We start from the raw sequence: 14,639 nt of genomic DNA, 5'->3' as shown, positions 1-14,639 counted from the left end.
GGGTTTATCTGCATGCGTTTTATGCATTGCTCATGTATTTTTTGCAACCTGAGTTGTTAGGCCATCGACAGATTGAAAAATACCCGGCTAACGATATCACACGACTCCGTAATAGAAGTTTGTTTGGTCATGAAATGCCCATGTCGCTGGAACACATGTCTACACAAGTGGGTTTTTCTGGGGAGTATACACAGTGAAATCTGATGAGGATTATTCGGGGATAGGTGGCCTGCGTTCTCGGGCGGCACGGCGGGAGCGGGATAATTACCCCTGGCACGACAACATTAAAGATTACCAAAAAACTTTGAATTTCTTGTTGTTACAAAAATACGTGCGTGAGAGACGCTGAGAGACATAAAGGGTAATAAAATTGATGAATTAGAGCTGCGGTACGCGGAGATACAATGGCGATAAGCGGACAGGGTGGAGGGGTTAAACAGTACAGATTCAGGTTGGAAGCGGGTGGGTGGGCTGAGTGAGGTGTGCAGATGGGGCGGAGGTGGGTGGGCTGAGTCGGGTGTACAGGATGGGGCGGAGGTGGGTGGGCTGAGTGGGGTGCACAGGATGGGGCGGAGGTGGGTGAGCTGAGTGAGGTGTACAGGATGGGGCGGAGGTGGGTGGGCTGAGAGAGGAGTGCAGATGTGGCGGAGGTGGGTGGGCTGGGTGGAGTACAGGATGGGGCCGAGGTGGGTGGGCTGAGTGGAGTACAGGATGGGGCCGAGGTGGGTGGGCTGAGTGGAGTACAGGATGGGGCCGAGGTGGGTGGGCTGAGTCGGGTGTACAGGATAGGGCGGAGGTGGGTGGGCTGAGTGAGGTGTACAGGATGGGGCGGAGGTGGGTGGGCTGAGAGAGGAGTGCAGATGTGGCGGAGGTGGGTGGGCTGGGTGGAGTACAGGATGGGGCCGAGGTGGGTGGGCTGAGTGGAGTACAGGATGGGGCCGAGGTGGGTGGGCTGAGTCGGGTGTACAGGATAGGGTGGAGGTGGGTGGGCTGAGTGAGGTGTACAGGATGGGGCGGAGGTGGGTGGGCTGAGAGAGGAGTGCAGATGGGGCGGAGGTGGGTGGGCTGAGTGGAGTACAGGATGTTGCGGAGGTGGGTGGGCTGAGAGAGGAGTGCAGGATGGGGCGGAGGTGGGTGGGCTGAGGGTGGAGTACAGGGTAGGGCGGAGGTGGGTGAGCTGAGTGGAGTACAGGATGGGGCGGAGGTGGGTGGGCTGAGTGAGGTGCACAGGATGGGGCGGAGGTGGGTGGGCTGAGAGAGGAGTGCAGATGTGGCGGAGGTGGGTGGGCTGGGTGGAGTACAGGATGGGGCCGAGGTGGGTGGACTGAGTGGAGTACAGGATGGGGCCGAGGTGGGTGGGCTGAGTCGGGTGTACAGGATAGGGTGGAGGTGGGTGGGCTGAGTGAGGTGTACAGGATGGGGCGGAGGTGGGTGGGCTGAGAGAGGAGTGCAGATGGGGCGGAGGTGGGTGGGCTGAGTGGAGTACAGGATGGGGCCGAGGTGGGTGGGCTGAGTGGAGTACAGGATGGGGCCGAGGTGGGTGGGCTGAGTGGAGTACAGGATGGGGCCGAGGTGGGTGGGCTGAGTCGGGTGTACAGGATAGGGTGGAGGTGGGTGGGCTGAGTGAGGTGTACAGGATGGGGCGGAGGTGGGTGGGCTGAGAGAGGAGTGCAGATGGGGTGGAGGTGGGTGGGCTGAGTGGAGTACAGGATGTTGCGGAGGTGGGTGGGCTGAGAGAGGAGTGCAGATGGGGTGGAGGTGGGTGGGCTGAGTGGAGTACAGGATGTTGCGGAGGTGGGTGGGCTGAGAGAGGAGTGCAGGATGGGGCGGAGGTGGGTGGGCTGAGTGAGGTGTACAGGATGGGGCGGAGGTGGGTGGGCTGAGTGAGGTGTACAGGATGGGGCGGAGGTGGGTGGGCTGAGTGAGGTGTACAGGATGGGGCGGAGGTGGGTGGGCTGAGTGAGGTGAACAGGATGGGGCCGAGGTGGGTGGGCTGGAAGGAAGGAATGATAACAGAGTGGAACAGTAGAGGTAGATGGGGTGGGGAAGAAGGAATGTGGGATAACGGGGTGGGGTAGTAGAGGGTAGATGGTGTGGGGAAGGAAGGAATAAATGTGGAATAACAGAGTGGGGTAGTAGAGGGTACATTGGGTGGGGAAGGAAGGAATGTGGGATAACGGGGTTGGGCAGTAGAGGGTAGATGGGGTGGGGAAGGAAGTAATATGAGATAACGGTTTTGGTTAGTAGAGCACAGATGGGGTGGGGAAGGAAGGAATGTGGGATAGCGGGGTGGAGCTGTAAAGGGTAGATGGTGTAGGGAAGAAAGGAATGTGGGATAACAGGTTGGGGTAGTAGGGTAGATGGGATTGGGAAGGAATGTATGTGGGATAACAGAGTGAGGTAGTAGAGGTTAGATTGGGTGGGGAAGGAAGGAATGTGGGATAACGGGGTTGGGTAGTAGAGGGTAAATGGGGTGGGGAAGGAATGTATGTGGGATAACAGAGTGGGGTAGCAGAGGGTACATTGGGTGGGGAAGGAAGTAATATGGGATAACGATGTTGGTTAGTAGAGGGTAGATGGGGTGGGGAAGGAATGAATGTGGGATAACGGGGTTGGGTAGTAGAGCACAGATGGGGTGGGTAAGGAAGGATTGTGGGATAACGGGGTTGGGTAGTAGAGCACAGATGGGGTGGGGAAGGAAGGAATGTGGTTTAACGGGGTGGAGCTGTATAGGGTAGATGGGGTGGGGAAGGAATGTGGGATTACAGGGTGGGGTAGTAGAGCACAGATGGCGTGGGGAAGTGAGGAATGTGGCTTAACGGGGTTGGGCAGTATAGGGTAGATTGGGTGGGGAAGGAAGGAATGTGGGATAAGGGGGTGGGAAAGTAGAAGGTAGATTGGGTGGGGAAGGAAGGAATGTGGGATAAGGGGGTGGGACAGTAGAGGGTAGACGGGGTGGGGAAGGAAGGAATGTGGGATAAGGGGGTGGGACAGTAGAGGGTAGATGGGGTGGGGAAGGAAGGAATGTGGGATAACGGGGTTGGGTAGTAGAGGGTAGATGGGTGGGGAAGGAAGGAATGTGGGATAACGGGGTTGGGTAGTAGAGGGTAGATGGGGTGGGGAAGGAAGGAATGTGGGATAAGGGGTCGGGACAGTAGAGGGTAGATGGGGTGGGGAAGGAAGGAATGTGGGATAAGGGGGTTGGGTAGTAGAGGGTAGATGGGGTGGGGAAGGAAGGAATGTGGGATAACGGGGTTGGGTAGTAGAGGGTAGATGGGGTGGGGAAGGAAGGAATGTGGGATAAGGGGGTGGGACAGTAGAGGGTAGATGGGGTGGGGAAGGAAGAAATTGTGGATAAGGGGGTGGGACAGTAGAGGGTAGATGGGGTGGGGAAGGAAGGAATGTGGGATGAGGGGGTGGGACAGTAGAGGGTAGATGGGGTGGGGAAGGAAGGAATGTGGGATAACGGGGTTGGGTAGTAGAGGGTAGATGGGGTGGGGAAGGAAGGAATGTGGGATAGCGGGGTGGGTAGTAGAGGGTAGATGGGGTGGGGAAGAAATGTGGGAGGACAGGATGGGGCAGTAGAGGGTAGATGGGGTGGGGAAGGAAGGAATGTGGGATAACGGCGTGGGGTAGTAGAGCTCAGATGGGGTGGGGAAGGGCGGAATGTTGGATAACAGGGTGGGGAGTAGAGGGTAGATGGGGTGGGGAAGGGCGGACTGTTGGATAACAGGGTAGGGAGTAGAGCTCAGATGGGGAGGGGAAGGGCGGAATGTGGGATAACTGGGTGGGACAGTAGAGGGTAGATGGGGTGGGGAAGGAAGGAATGTGGGATAACGGGGTGGGACAGTAGAGGGTAGACGGGGTGGGGAAGGAAGGAATGTGGGATAAGGGGGTGGGACAGTAGAGGGTAGATGGGGTGGGGAAGGAAGGAATGTGGGATAACGGGGTTGGGTAGTAGAGGGTAGATGGGTGGGGAAGGAAGGAATGTGGGATAACGGGGTTGGGTAGTAGAGGGTAGATGGGGTGGGGAAGGAAGGAATGTGGGATAAGGGGTCGGGACAGTAGAGGGTAGATGGGGTGGGGAAGGAAGGAATGTGGGATAAGGGGGTTGGGTAGTAGAGGGTAGATGGGGTGGGGAAGGAAGGAATGTGGGATAACGGGGTTGGGTAGTAGAGGGTAGATGGGGTGGGGAAGGAAGGAATGTGGGATAAGGGGGTGGGACAGTAGAGGGTAGATGGGGTGGGGAAGGAAGAAATTGTGGATAAGGGGGTGGGACAGTAGAGGGTAGATGGGGTTGGGAAGGAAGGAATGTGGGATGAGGGGGTGGGACAGTAGAGGGTAGATGGGGTGGGGAAGGAAGGAATGTGGGATAACGGGGTTGGGTAGTAGAGGGTAGATGGGGTGGGGAAGGAAGGAATGTGGGATAGCGGGGTGGGTAGTAGAGGGTAGATGGGGTGGGGAAGAAATGTGGGAGGACAGGATTGGGCAGTAGAGGGTAGATGGGGTGGGGAAGGAAGGAATGTGGGATAACGGCGTGGGGTAGTAGAGCTCAGATGGGGTGGGGAAGGGCGGAATGTTGGATAACAGGGTGGGGAGTAGAGGGTAGATGGGGTGGGGAAGGGCGGACTGTTGGATAACAGGGTAGGGAGTAGAGCTCAGATGGGGAGGGGAAGGGCGGAATGTGGGATAACTGGGTGGGACAGTAGAGGGTAGATGGGGTGGGGAAGGAAGGAATGTGGGATAACGGGGTTGGGTAGTAGAGGGTAGATGGGGTGGGGAAGGAAGGAATGTGGGATAACGGGGTGAGTAGTAGAGGGTAGATCGGGTGGGGAAGGAATGTGGGAGGACAGGATGGGGCAGTAGAGGGTAGATGGGGTGGGGAAGGAAGGAATGCTGGATAACAGGGTTGGGTAGTAGAGCTCAGATGGGGTGGTGAAGGACGGAATGTGGGATAACAGGGTGGGTAGTAGAGGGTAGATTGGGTGGGGAAGGAAGGAATGTGGGATAACAGGGTGGGTAGTAGAGTACAGTCGGGGTGGGGAAGGAAGGAATGTGGGATGATAGGTGGGGGTATAGAGCTCAGATGGGGTGGGGAAGGAATATGGGATAACAGAGTTGGGTAGTAGAGGGTAGATGGGGTAGGGAAGGAAGGAATGTGTGATAACGAGATTTGGCAGTAGAGGGTAGATGGGTGGGGAAGGAATGTGGGATGACAGGGTTGAGTAGTAGAGGGAAGATAGGGTAGGGAAGGAAAGAATGTGGGATAACGGGATGGAGCTGTATGGGGTAGATGGGGTAGGGAAGGATGTAATTATGGGATAACAGGGTTGGGTAGTAGGGGGTAGATGGGGTGGGGAAAGAAGGAATGTGGGATAATGGGTTGGGGCAGTAGAGGGTAGATGGGCTGGGGAAGGAAGGAATGTGGGATAGCGGGTGGGTAGCAGAGGGTAGGTTAGGTGGGGAAGGAAGGAATGCTGGATTACGGTGTTGAAGCAATATTTAATAGGAGTGCTTGAGGAATTGTTTGAAAGGTGTTGTCAACTCACTGATCGTACTGAATCGTATATTTCATCAAGTATGTCTGTACTGTAGTTCCGTTGCTGCGTTACAGCGAGGAGATACCACAGTTACGACTCCCATCCTCACACAAACACCATCCAGTAACGTGTTGATATCTCATTGTGCTCACACTGAACAGAAATGGCGCACACGCATAGGCTAGAGTGCAAACGTGGTTCCGTCTCAACATGAAATTACAAAACGATGTTGATGGTAAGTGAAGATCGCTGTCGTATCGTTGTAACGATGTCGTTGCCGCCTCAGTACTCTCTGACGACGTAGACGTCCCTTCTCCTCCCCTTCCATCATCGACCCCCTGACGGATAGCGTTCGCCAGTACCTATCCCCTTATCCCCATCGATCTGGAGACGCTCGACTCTTTATTATGTTTCTAAATTCTAATCAGAGTTTTGGACGCCCATAAACGAAGTGAGAATCGTTTCATCATGAGGTATTTGATTAACAGCAACGAAACAGATTAGTCGATAGGTCAAAGCATCTAGCCACACGTCCCAATTGTAGCTCTCTAGTTAAAAAGGTAGAATTGAGTAATCCATTTGTAACTCGCCAATCAAAGCGTTTAAATTAAGACCACCGCGGTTAATTTACTGCACTGTCACTCAGCTGCGATTCGAGCGCCGGATTCTGTTTGGTCTTTCCCCCACTTCCTCTCGCCGAGAGTAGAGATCGATAGACAGGCTTGATTTCCAATCAGTCAATCACCGAAGATCGATGAGCCCTGTTTCAGATACGTTGCTAATGAGGTCCGGGGGTGTTGCTACAAACACACAACTGATATTCAATTAAAACGGAAAGCGAGCCTGCATTTGGTACAAATCGCACCATGGCGCTACGTGGTCGCACGTGCGCCATGTAATATAAAGCAAATGTCTCCCCCGTATCCAATTAGCACAAAGTTCTTGAACTTTTAAATGAATTAGTGACTTGATATTGTGGATTTGTAGGATATGATCCTTTTTTTAAAAAAAAGGATATAAATAAACCTTGTAACATACACGTTTAAAAATTGCTAAAAGAAAATTTTCACTTTGCAAAACGGAACATGTTCAAAAGTTGGTTAACAAGACCTTTTCAGCTTTGTCAATATGTAATCAGTGAGTTGGGTTTAACGCCGCTTTTAACAGTATTCCAGTTATATCACGGCGTGTCAGCTCAATGTGGGAGGAAAGCCCGAAGTAACGCATTTACACTTTGGTCAACCCGCGGGCACGTTGCTGACGAACCTAGAAGCATGATCGTGGCGAACCGACATTCGAACCTACGATCATAGGTTTCTGCACAATGAATTGCGGCGCCTCAGACAGATAAACTATAGTAATACGAAAGAATCGGGCCCTTAATAGTCGCGGCAATAAGATCGCTTTGTGCACATAGGCCATGGTGAAGTAAAACGTATTTAACTACAACGGGTATACGGCCGAGGGACACGCGATAGCAATCTGCTCCCGGATCACCGTTAATTCGTCAAAACGATCTTGGCATTATGACTATCTTAATTTCCATATTCTTTCAAATACATTTGCTATAGTCGCTATAATAATCTGCAGAATAAGATAAATATGGATGTTACACTATATTTTAGGTTTGTTTCATGTTTCAACGCCGCGCTCAGCTATATTCCAACTATATGACGGCGGTCTGTAAATAATCAAGTCCGGACCAGACAATCCAGTGATTGATATTAAGAGCATCGACCCATGCAATTGGAATACGATGACATGCATCAACCAAGTCAACGAGCCTGATACCCGATCCCATTAGTTGCCTCTTACGACAAGCGGCGTCACCTTTTACGGCAAGCAGAGTCGCCTTTAACGGCAAGCAGAGTCGCATTTTACGGCAAGCAGAGTCGCCTTTTACGGCAAGCAGAGTCGCCACTTACGACAAGCAGAGTCGCCTTTTACAGCAAGCAGAGTCGCCTTTTACGGCAAGCAGAGTCACCTTTTACGGCAAGCAGAGTCGCCACTTACGGCAAGCAGTGTCGCCACTTACGGCAAGCAGAGTCGCCTTTTACGGCAAGCAGAGTCGCCTTTTACGGCAATGAACATATGCGGTTGAAAGGATCTATTTAGTCCCAATGAGCTACAGCATTATCACAAGGGCGATCTTCACCCGGATATGTAAGTTAGTTCAGAAACACCAACAGCCAATCAATCAAACCTCAACCTTCTACGCGGCTGATAACTGACTGCCGCGACAGCATTGTACGATTTAAGCTGAATCCCAGTCTCCCTGCCACCTCAGTTGTCCAAACTGACTGCGTATCAGTTGGCCAAGATGGCGAACATTTCAGCCATCGCCCGCTTAACCCAAGAGCGACGAGTTTAATTCGTGCTATTGTTCTGCATCACGGGTGTTACAAATCTGAATTGATGGTTATAACAGAAAGAGTATTCCATGGTTATATTCAGGTCACGTGTTACTTTAGTTCTTCCAGCATTTGGGGTATGGCTCGATGACTTCCTTCACTATTGCACGGGGACAGGCCGTGGGTCGTCGCGAAAATATGCTCGGGTCCCTAACGATGAATTGATGCTGAGCCAGTACTAGATATCTTTGTAAATAGTCAATCTTGGTGCCGTAAAACTACAACTGACGGAGATGCGGGGAAGAATAGGTCTTCAGAGACCAAGGCTTGCAGTAAAAGGCGACTATGCTTATCGTAAGATGCGACAAACGGGATCGGGTGGTCAGGCTCGCTGACCTGGTTGATGCATGTCATCGATCCCCATTGCGTGGATTGATGCTCATGGTGTCAATCACTGGACTGTCTGGTCCAGATTCGAATATTTACAGACCGCCGTCACATGGCTGGAATATTGCTGAGTGCAGCGTTAAACAGAGGTCAGCGTCACACAACCAGCTTGTAGGTCGGACTGTAGACTAGTACAGCTTGCACAAGTCTCTAAGGCAATAAATATTAGTTTAAATCATAAGTTCTAGATTATGTAAATAATAAAAACAAGTTGTCCCTATAACGACTGGTAAACTGTATATCCAGACACATATCTAGACTTGCCTAGCATTATTACACACCCATGGACTTTTCTTTCGGTACAGCCTATGAACCTCCTCGACACAGATCATACGCACTATCAACACAGATCATACGCACTATCAGTCGACCCCCGCCATTGTGTCCATGTCCTACCCTTCCCCACCCATCTCACCGCTAAAATGATTTTAAGATTTATTTAAGTCAAAATCCATGTCACATGGCAGCCTTCACGCCTTAGATGACAGAAGTTGTCAAAAACCAGTTGGATCACAATAGATCGCTGATGTAAACCGTCTCAGATCCCAGCAGCGTGTCTTTCAGGTTTCGGAATCTGTGCCCGGGTCAAACGGACTACCGGCCAGAAATACAACCGTTAAGTGTTAAGCAATCAAAGAAATTGATATTTCTTGTCTCGAGTCAAAGGTATCCCCAGCTTTGCCACCTTTAACGGATCTTATTGTGATCAAATATAGCTCCAACACTAGATCCACCCTATGTCCGACCACAGGAATCCCACCAGAAACTGTACACTATCGTCCATCAGCGAGACGCGCCCGCTTTCCCTTCCTCTCCGACCCATGGCTGACTGTAGCGGCGGTCCATGCTGAAAGAGTTATTTTTTTCTAGAAATGAATAATCTTTTTATGTGGAGAATCTCTTAGTTTGATCGACACCGACTCTCGCCATGGACGTGTAGCTGTAATCGAAGCATGATGTATTAACTGTCAAAACTAAAACTGGCCCCTCAACAAACCCGCTCCTTGATTAAGATATTTATCGGAAAACTCCATCGTAATTGTAATCATATTCAGCCGTAGAGCAGTTACCTCCCCTACGTGACTGCAATATTTGAGTATAATTGTTGTTGTGAGGTTGCTTCCATGGCAACTCCGTTGCTTTTTAATTGCAAAAATAACACTACCGTAGAAATAAAGTCACAATTACAAAGTGTGATGAAAAAAGACGTAATTTTATCGGAGTCGTATGTTTTTAGATTCACGCATTGACGGGAATCTGGGCTGCACTACAAAGCGTGGATTATACATGCCGTATCCCCATCAAATGATATGTCCGACTTCAATTAAATACTTTGGCGGGTTGGTTTGTGATGAGGTCTCGCGGAGCTGCGAGATGTTGAGGGGACTTTTGTCAGGGTGTTGAGAGAAATGAAATGATTAGTTCGTGAATCCGTTTTTAATTCGATGTCAGAATGATGATTTTGACGGACGAGAAGTCACCCTGCTTCCAGTACAGTGTGTTCCGCGACTGAGATTTATGCAGTGTACAAAGTCAGGTTTAACGTGCTTGGCTCTTGTTCTGCTGACTATCTTGACGTCTCGGCGAACATTGATATAACCAGTCAGCTTTCATAACAATGTTCTTTGTCAATATATACCCAAGAGAGCTCCGAAGAGGGGCCGTATCATGACAATATTTTTGGTAAATACAGAGGAGAGCTCCGTTGAGGGACCCCGTGTTGGGGATGGGGATGATGTTTGGGTTTAGGGGTAGGGGTGGGGTTTTAGGGGGACTCGGCAACCTATACTTGACATACGAGGTGACTTAATGGATCGGGTGGTCAGGCTCGGTGATCTTATTGATGGCAAAAGGGACGACCAGGGACGTTGCTCACAGTATATATTTTTGGTTTGTCTGCTCCAGACCCAGTTATGAATCGCACTCATATAGCTGCATGCCATGGTTTCAAAGAACATACATGCAAACAAACAAACAAACAAACAAACAAACAAACAAACACAAAAACCCATTGTCTGGTGGCCAATACTTAGAAATTACTTTTTATGTCATTTGGGTAATATTTATTAGCTGGATTGCTATGTGTCATAATTGAACAAGCAAACAAAGTGATGTTGGTGGGATTTGAGTCAAACTAACAGGGGCTGCCAATTATGAAGACGTGAGTCCCCCTTTAACTCTCCATGGGTGGTGAAACACGACATTGTACAGTGAGTCAGGTTTCACCTCGCTTGAACAGTATTTCAGTGACATCACAGTTTGACTTTGGATTAACGTGGAGAGCCGAAAGGGATACAGGTCTTGGGTACTGGCCACTGGTCAAACCCATGGGGGTGGGGATGGTGTGACAAACCTAGAATCATAATCAGTGCGAATCTTGAAATCCAAACTACGATCATAGGATTCTGGCACGGCCAAGGGACGCAACTATGCACAAAGAATTCCAGTGGCCAGGGCGACTGTGTCATCTAAGTCCCAAATAATGTAAAAGCGAACATGGAATGTGGTTTTACGTCGCTTCAGCAATATTCCAGCACAATCACTGCAAGGGACACCAGAAATGAGCTTCACACGTTGAACCCATATGAGGAGTCGACCGGGCCTTTGGCGTGACTAGCGAACGCTTTAACCACTTGGCTACCCCGCGAACACGGGTCAAACAGAACAAGTGTCCTTGGAGAGTGTAATATCATGAGTTGTGTAATAGCGGCCTCGATGAAGACGGTTGTAATACCCTGCTCCGTGGCGCTGACCACGAGTCGCAATTCACACCCTCAAATATCTTATTACAAAGAAAATTAACATTTCAATATCTGTTTCGGGCTTAAAAAAAGCTAAAATATTTCTGGTTTCATAAAAACAAGTCCCATTCGAGATTAGTGCAGTATTTCCACTGATGCAAATAACACTGATGACACCGCAGATCTCTCACTTGTCTATTCATGATCACATTTAAATGCATGATTCCGCTCGAGACGCGGGACAGACAACAATTTAATTGACTTTATCACGAATGCTTTACTTTGATGTAAGAGTTTGAATTACATGTCTATAGTGATGTATCTTTCCGAACGACGTTGCTATAGTTGGAAAAGTTCGAATTAGTGAGGGAAAATTATACATCATTAATTTGGCGGTTGACTGCGCACGGAAATATGATCACTTAATAGCATGGGTACTTCGGGCGAATGAGTGAATTTAACTCAATGGTCCACAATATGAGAGCAAACTCACGGTGGTAGGTAGTATGAAAGCAATATCATGGGGATCGCCAATACAACAGTAATACCATCACTGTGGGTGGCAATATAACAGCTATATATCACGGTGGGCGGCAATATAAGGGCTATATATCACGGTGGGCGGCAATATAAGGGCTATATATCACGGTCGGCGGTAATATAACAGCTATATATCACTGTGGGAGGCAATATAACAGCTATATATCACGGTGGGAGGCAATATAAGGGCTATATATCACGGTCGGCGGCAATATAAGGGCTATATATCACTGTGGGAGGCAATATAACAGCTATATATCACTGTGGGAGGCAATATAACAGCTATACATCACTGTGGGCGGGAATATAACAGCTATATCATCACTGTGGGCGTGAATATAACAGCTATATATCACGGTGGGAGGCAATATAACAGCTATACCATCACTGTGGGTGGCAATATAACAGCTATATATCACTGTGGGTGGCAATATAACAGCTATATATCACGGTGGGAGGCAATATAACAGCTATACATAACTGTGGGCGGGAATATAACAGCTATATCATCACTGTGGGCGTGAATATAACAGCTATATATCACGGTGGGAGGCAATATAACAGCTATACCATCACTGTGGGTGGCAATATAACAGCTATATATCACTGTGGGTGGCAATATAACAGCTATATCATCACTGTGGGCGTGAATATAACAGCTATATATCACGGTGGGAGGCAATATAACAGCTATACCATCACTGTGGGTGGCAATATAACAGCTATATATCACTGTGGGTGGCAATATAACAGCTATATATCACGGTGGGAGGCAATATAACAGCTATACATCACTGTGGGCGGGAATATAACAGCTATATCATCACTGTGGGCGTGAATATAACAGCTATATATCACGGTGGGAGGCAATATAACAGCTATACCATCACTGTGGGTGGCAATATAACAGCTATATATCACTGTGGGTGGCAATATAACAGCTATATCATCACTGTGGGCGTGAATATAACAGCTATATATCACGGTGGGAGGCAATATAACAGCTATACCATCACTGTGGGTGGCAATATAACAGCTATATATCACTGTGGGTGGCAATATAACAGCTATATCATCACTGTGGGCGTGAATATAACAGCTATATATCACTGTGGGAGGCAATATAACAGCTCTATCATCACTGTGGGCGTGAATATAACAGCTATATATCACTGTGGGAGGCAATTTAACAGCTATATATCACTGTGGGAGGCAATATAACAGCTATATATCACGGTGGGAGGCAATATAAGGGCTATATATCACGGTGGGCGGCAATATAAGGGCTATATATCACGGTCGGCGGTAATATAACAGCTATATATCACTGTGGGAGGCAATATAACAGCTATATATCACTGTGGGTGGCAATATAACAGTTATATATCACTGTGGGAGGCAATATAACAGCTATACATCACTGTGGGCGGGAATATAACAGCTATATCATCACTGTGGGCGGGAATATAACAGCTATATATCACTGTGGGAGGCAATATAACAGCTATATCATCACTGTGGGCGTGAATATAACAGCTATATATAACTGTGGGAGGCAATATAACAGCTATATATCACTGTGGGTGGCAATATAACAGCTATATATCACTGTGGGAGGCAATATAACAGCTATATCATCACTGTGGGCGGGAATATAAGAGCTATATATCACGTAGGGCGGCAATATAACAGCTATATATCACTGTAGACGGAAGTATAACAGCTATATATCACGGTGGGTGGCAATATAACAGCTATATATCACTGTAGGTGGCAATATAACAGCAATATATCACTGTGGGCGGCAATATAACAGCTATATATCACGACTAACGGCAATAACAGCTATATCATCACCCAGGACGCAATACAACAGCTATATATTACAGTGGGCGGCAATATAACAGTTATATATCACGCCGGGCGGCAATATATAGCTCTATGTTTCGACAGTACTAGCAGTAATCGTATAGTGATATTTTCCAGACAAACGAGGTCTCGATGTTTAAGCTGTCACCTACGTTAATATGTCTGCGGCTTCACCATCTGAAACACAACGTTGCCATTGTCTTAACAGCACATACGTTTCAATAAAATATCTTTTGCCTTTTCACCAAAAAACGTTTTCTTACAAACAAAGGATGACCCAGGACACTGGTCTGTTGAGATAATCAAAATGGGTGTGAAATCAATACCCGTTTTAAGTACCCGAGACAAATCTCGTGCTCGTGTTTACGGTCCAGTGCCTGTAAGTATTGCCCTGTGTCAGACTGGGTAACTGTCTCGTCTCTTATTTTAGTGACATAGGTATCCAGTGTTTGAACCATGTGTTGGTATTTTGGGGGTGAAAACTCACCCCATATTCCGATAAAAGGTGTCAGTTATTTTTTTTTAACACCCACTTCGCAGACATCTGTTCCCTACTTCAACAGGACACAGGGAGGTTTTTGTGTTACTAATAGCGTTGTTCCTACGCGCTGATAATATCACGGTGAGGTGAGGTGAAATGGGGTTTAACGTCGCGTCCAAGATTATTGCACTTATATATGTGTGTGTGTGGCTGCTTGTTCTAGTCCGGACTGATGCCGATTTATAGTGCTAGCACACTGAGATACCATGCCGCAGTTAAACATGAATACCCCTCTCATACACAGTATACTGACTCCGAGCCGACCAGTCCTCGTTTTAGCCCCTTAATGCCGAGCGCCAGACAGGGTAACGTCTTTTGGTATGACGCGGCTGGGGATCGAACCCCGGACCTTCCGCTCTCCGGGCGGACGCCCTACCATTAGACCACGGAGGCGGTCTAATAATATTACGACTTATCTAAAACGACTGATTTTATTTACCGAATATGAGCTTTTCTTAATATTTTCTTGCGTCCACCACGCAATAGAAATAGTAAGCTGCGATGTGTTTACCTGTTGTAGTGATGCACGGTAAATGCACAGGCAACGGAGATATATCAATCATGCAGTCACGTGACGTGTGTACAGTGTAAAGGGGAACAACTCTGTAAA

The 14,639-nt window shown here is 48.6% G+C and overlaps 1 protein-coding gene across 1 annotated transcript; it reads right to left on the bottom strand.

Annotated features, from left to right (window-relative positions):
• Window positions 1–447: 447 nt before the first annotated feature.
• LOC139450903 (uncharacterized) lies at window positions 448–13,980 on the bottom strand. The gene is made up of 2 exons (XM_071232729.1): window positions 13,976–13,980; window positions 448–1,993 (listed from the first exon to the last, which is right to left on the bottom strand). Exons 1-2 carry the CDS (start codon window positions 13,978–13,980, stop codon window positions 448–450), a joined length of 1,551 nt encoding a protein of 516 aa, XP_071088830.1.
• Between the last annotated feature and the right edge of the window lie 659 nt (window positions 13,981–14,639).

The sequence above is a fragment of the Haliotis cracherodii genome, unplaced genomic scaffold (genome assembly GCF_022045235.1).
Source record: "Haliotis cracherodii isolate W230 unplaced genomic scaffold, xgHalCrac1.p SCAF_8, whole genome shotgun sequence".
NCBI classification, from domain to species: domain Eukaryota; kingdom Metazoa; phylum Mollusca; class Gastropoda; order Lepetellida; family Haliotidae; genus Haliotis; species Haliotis cracherodii.
This window is presented reverse-complemented; position numbering and strand designations above follow the sequence as displayed.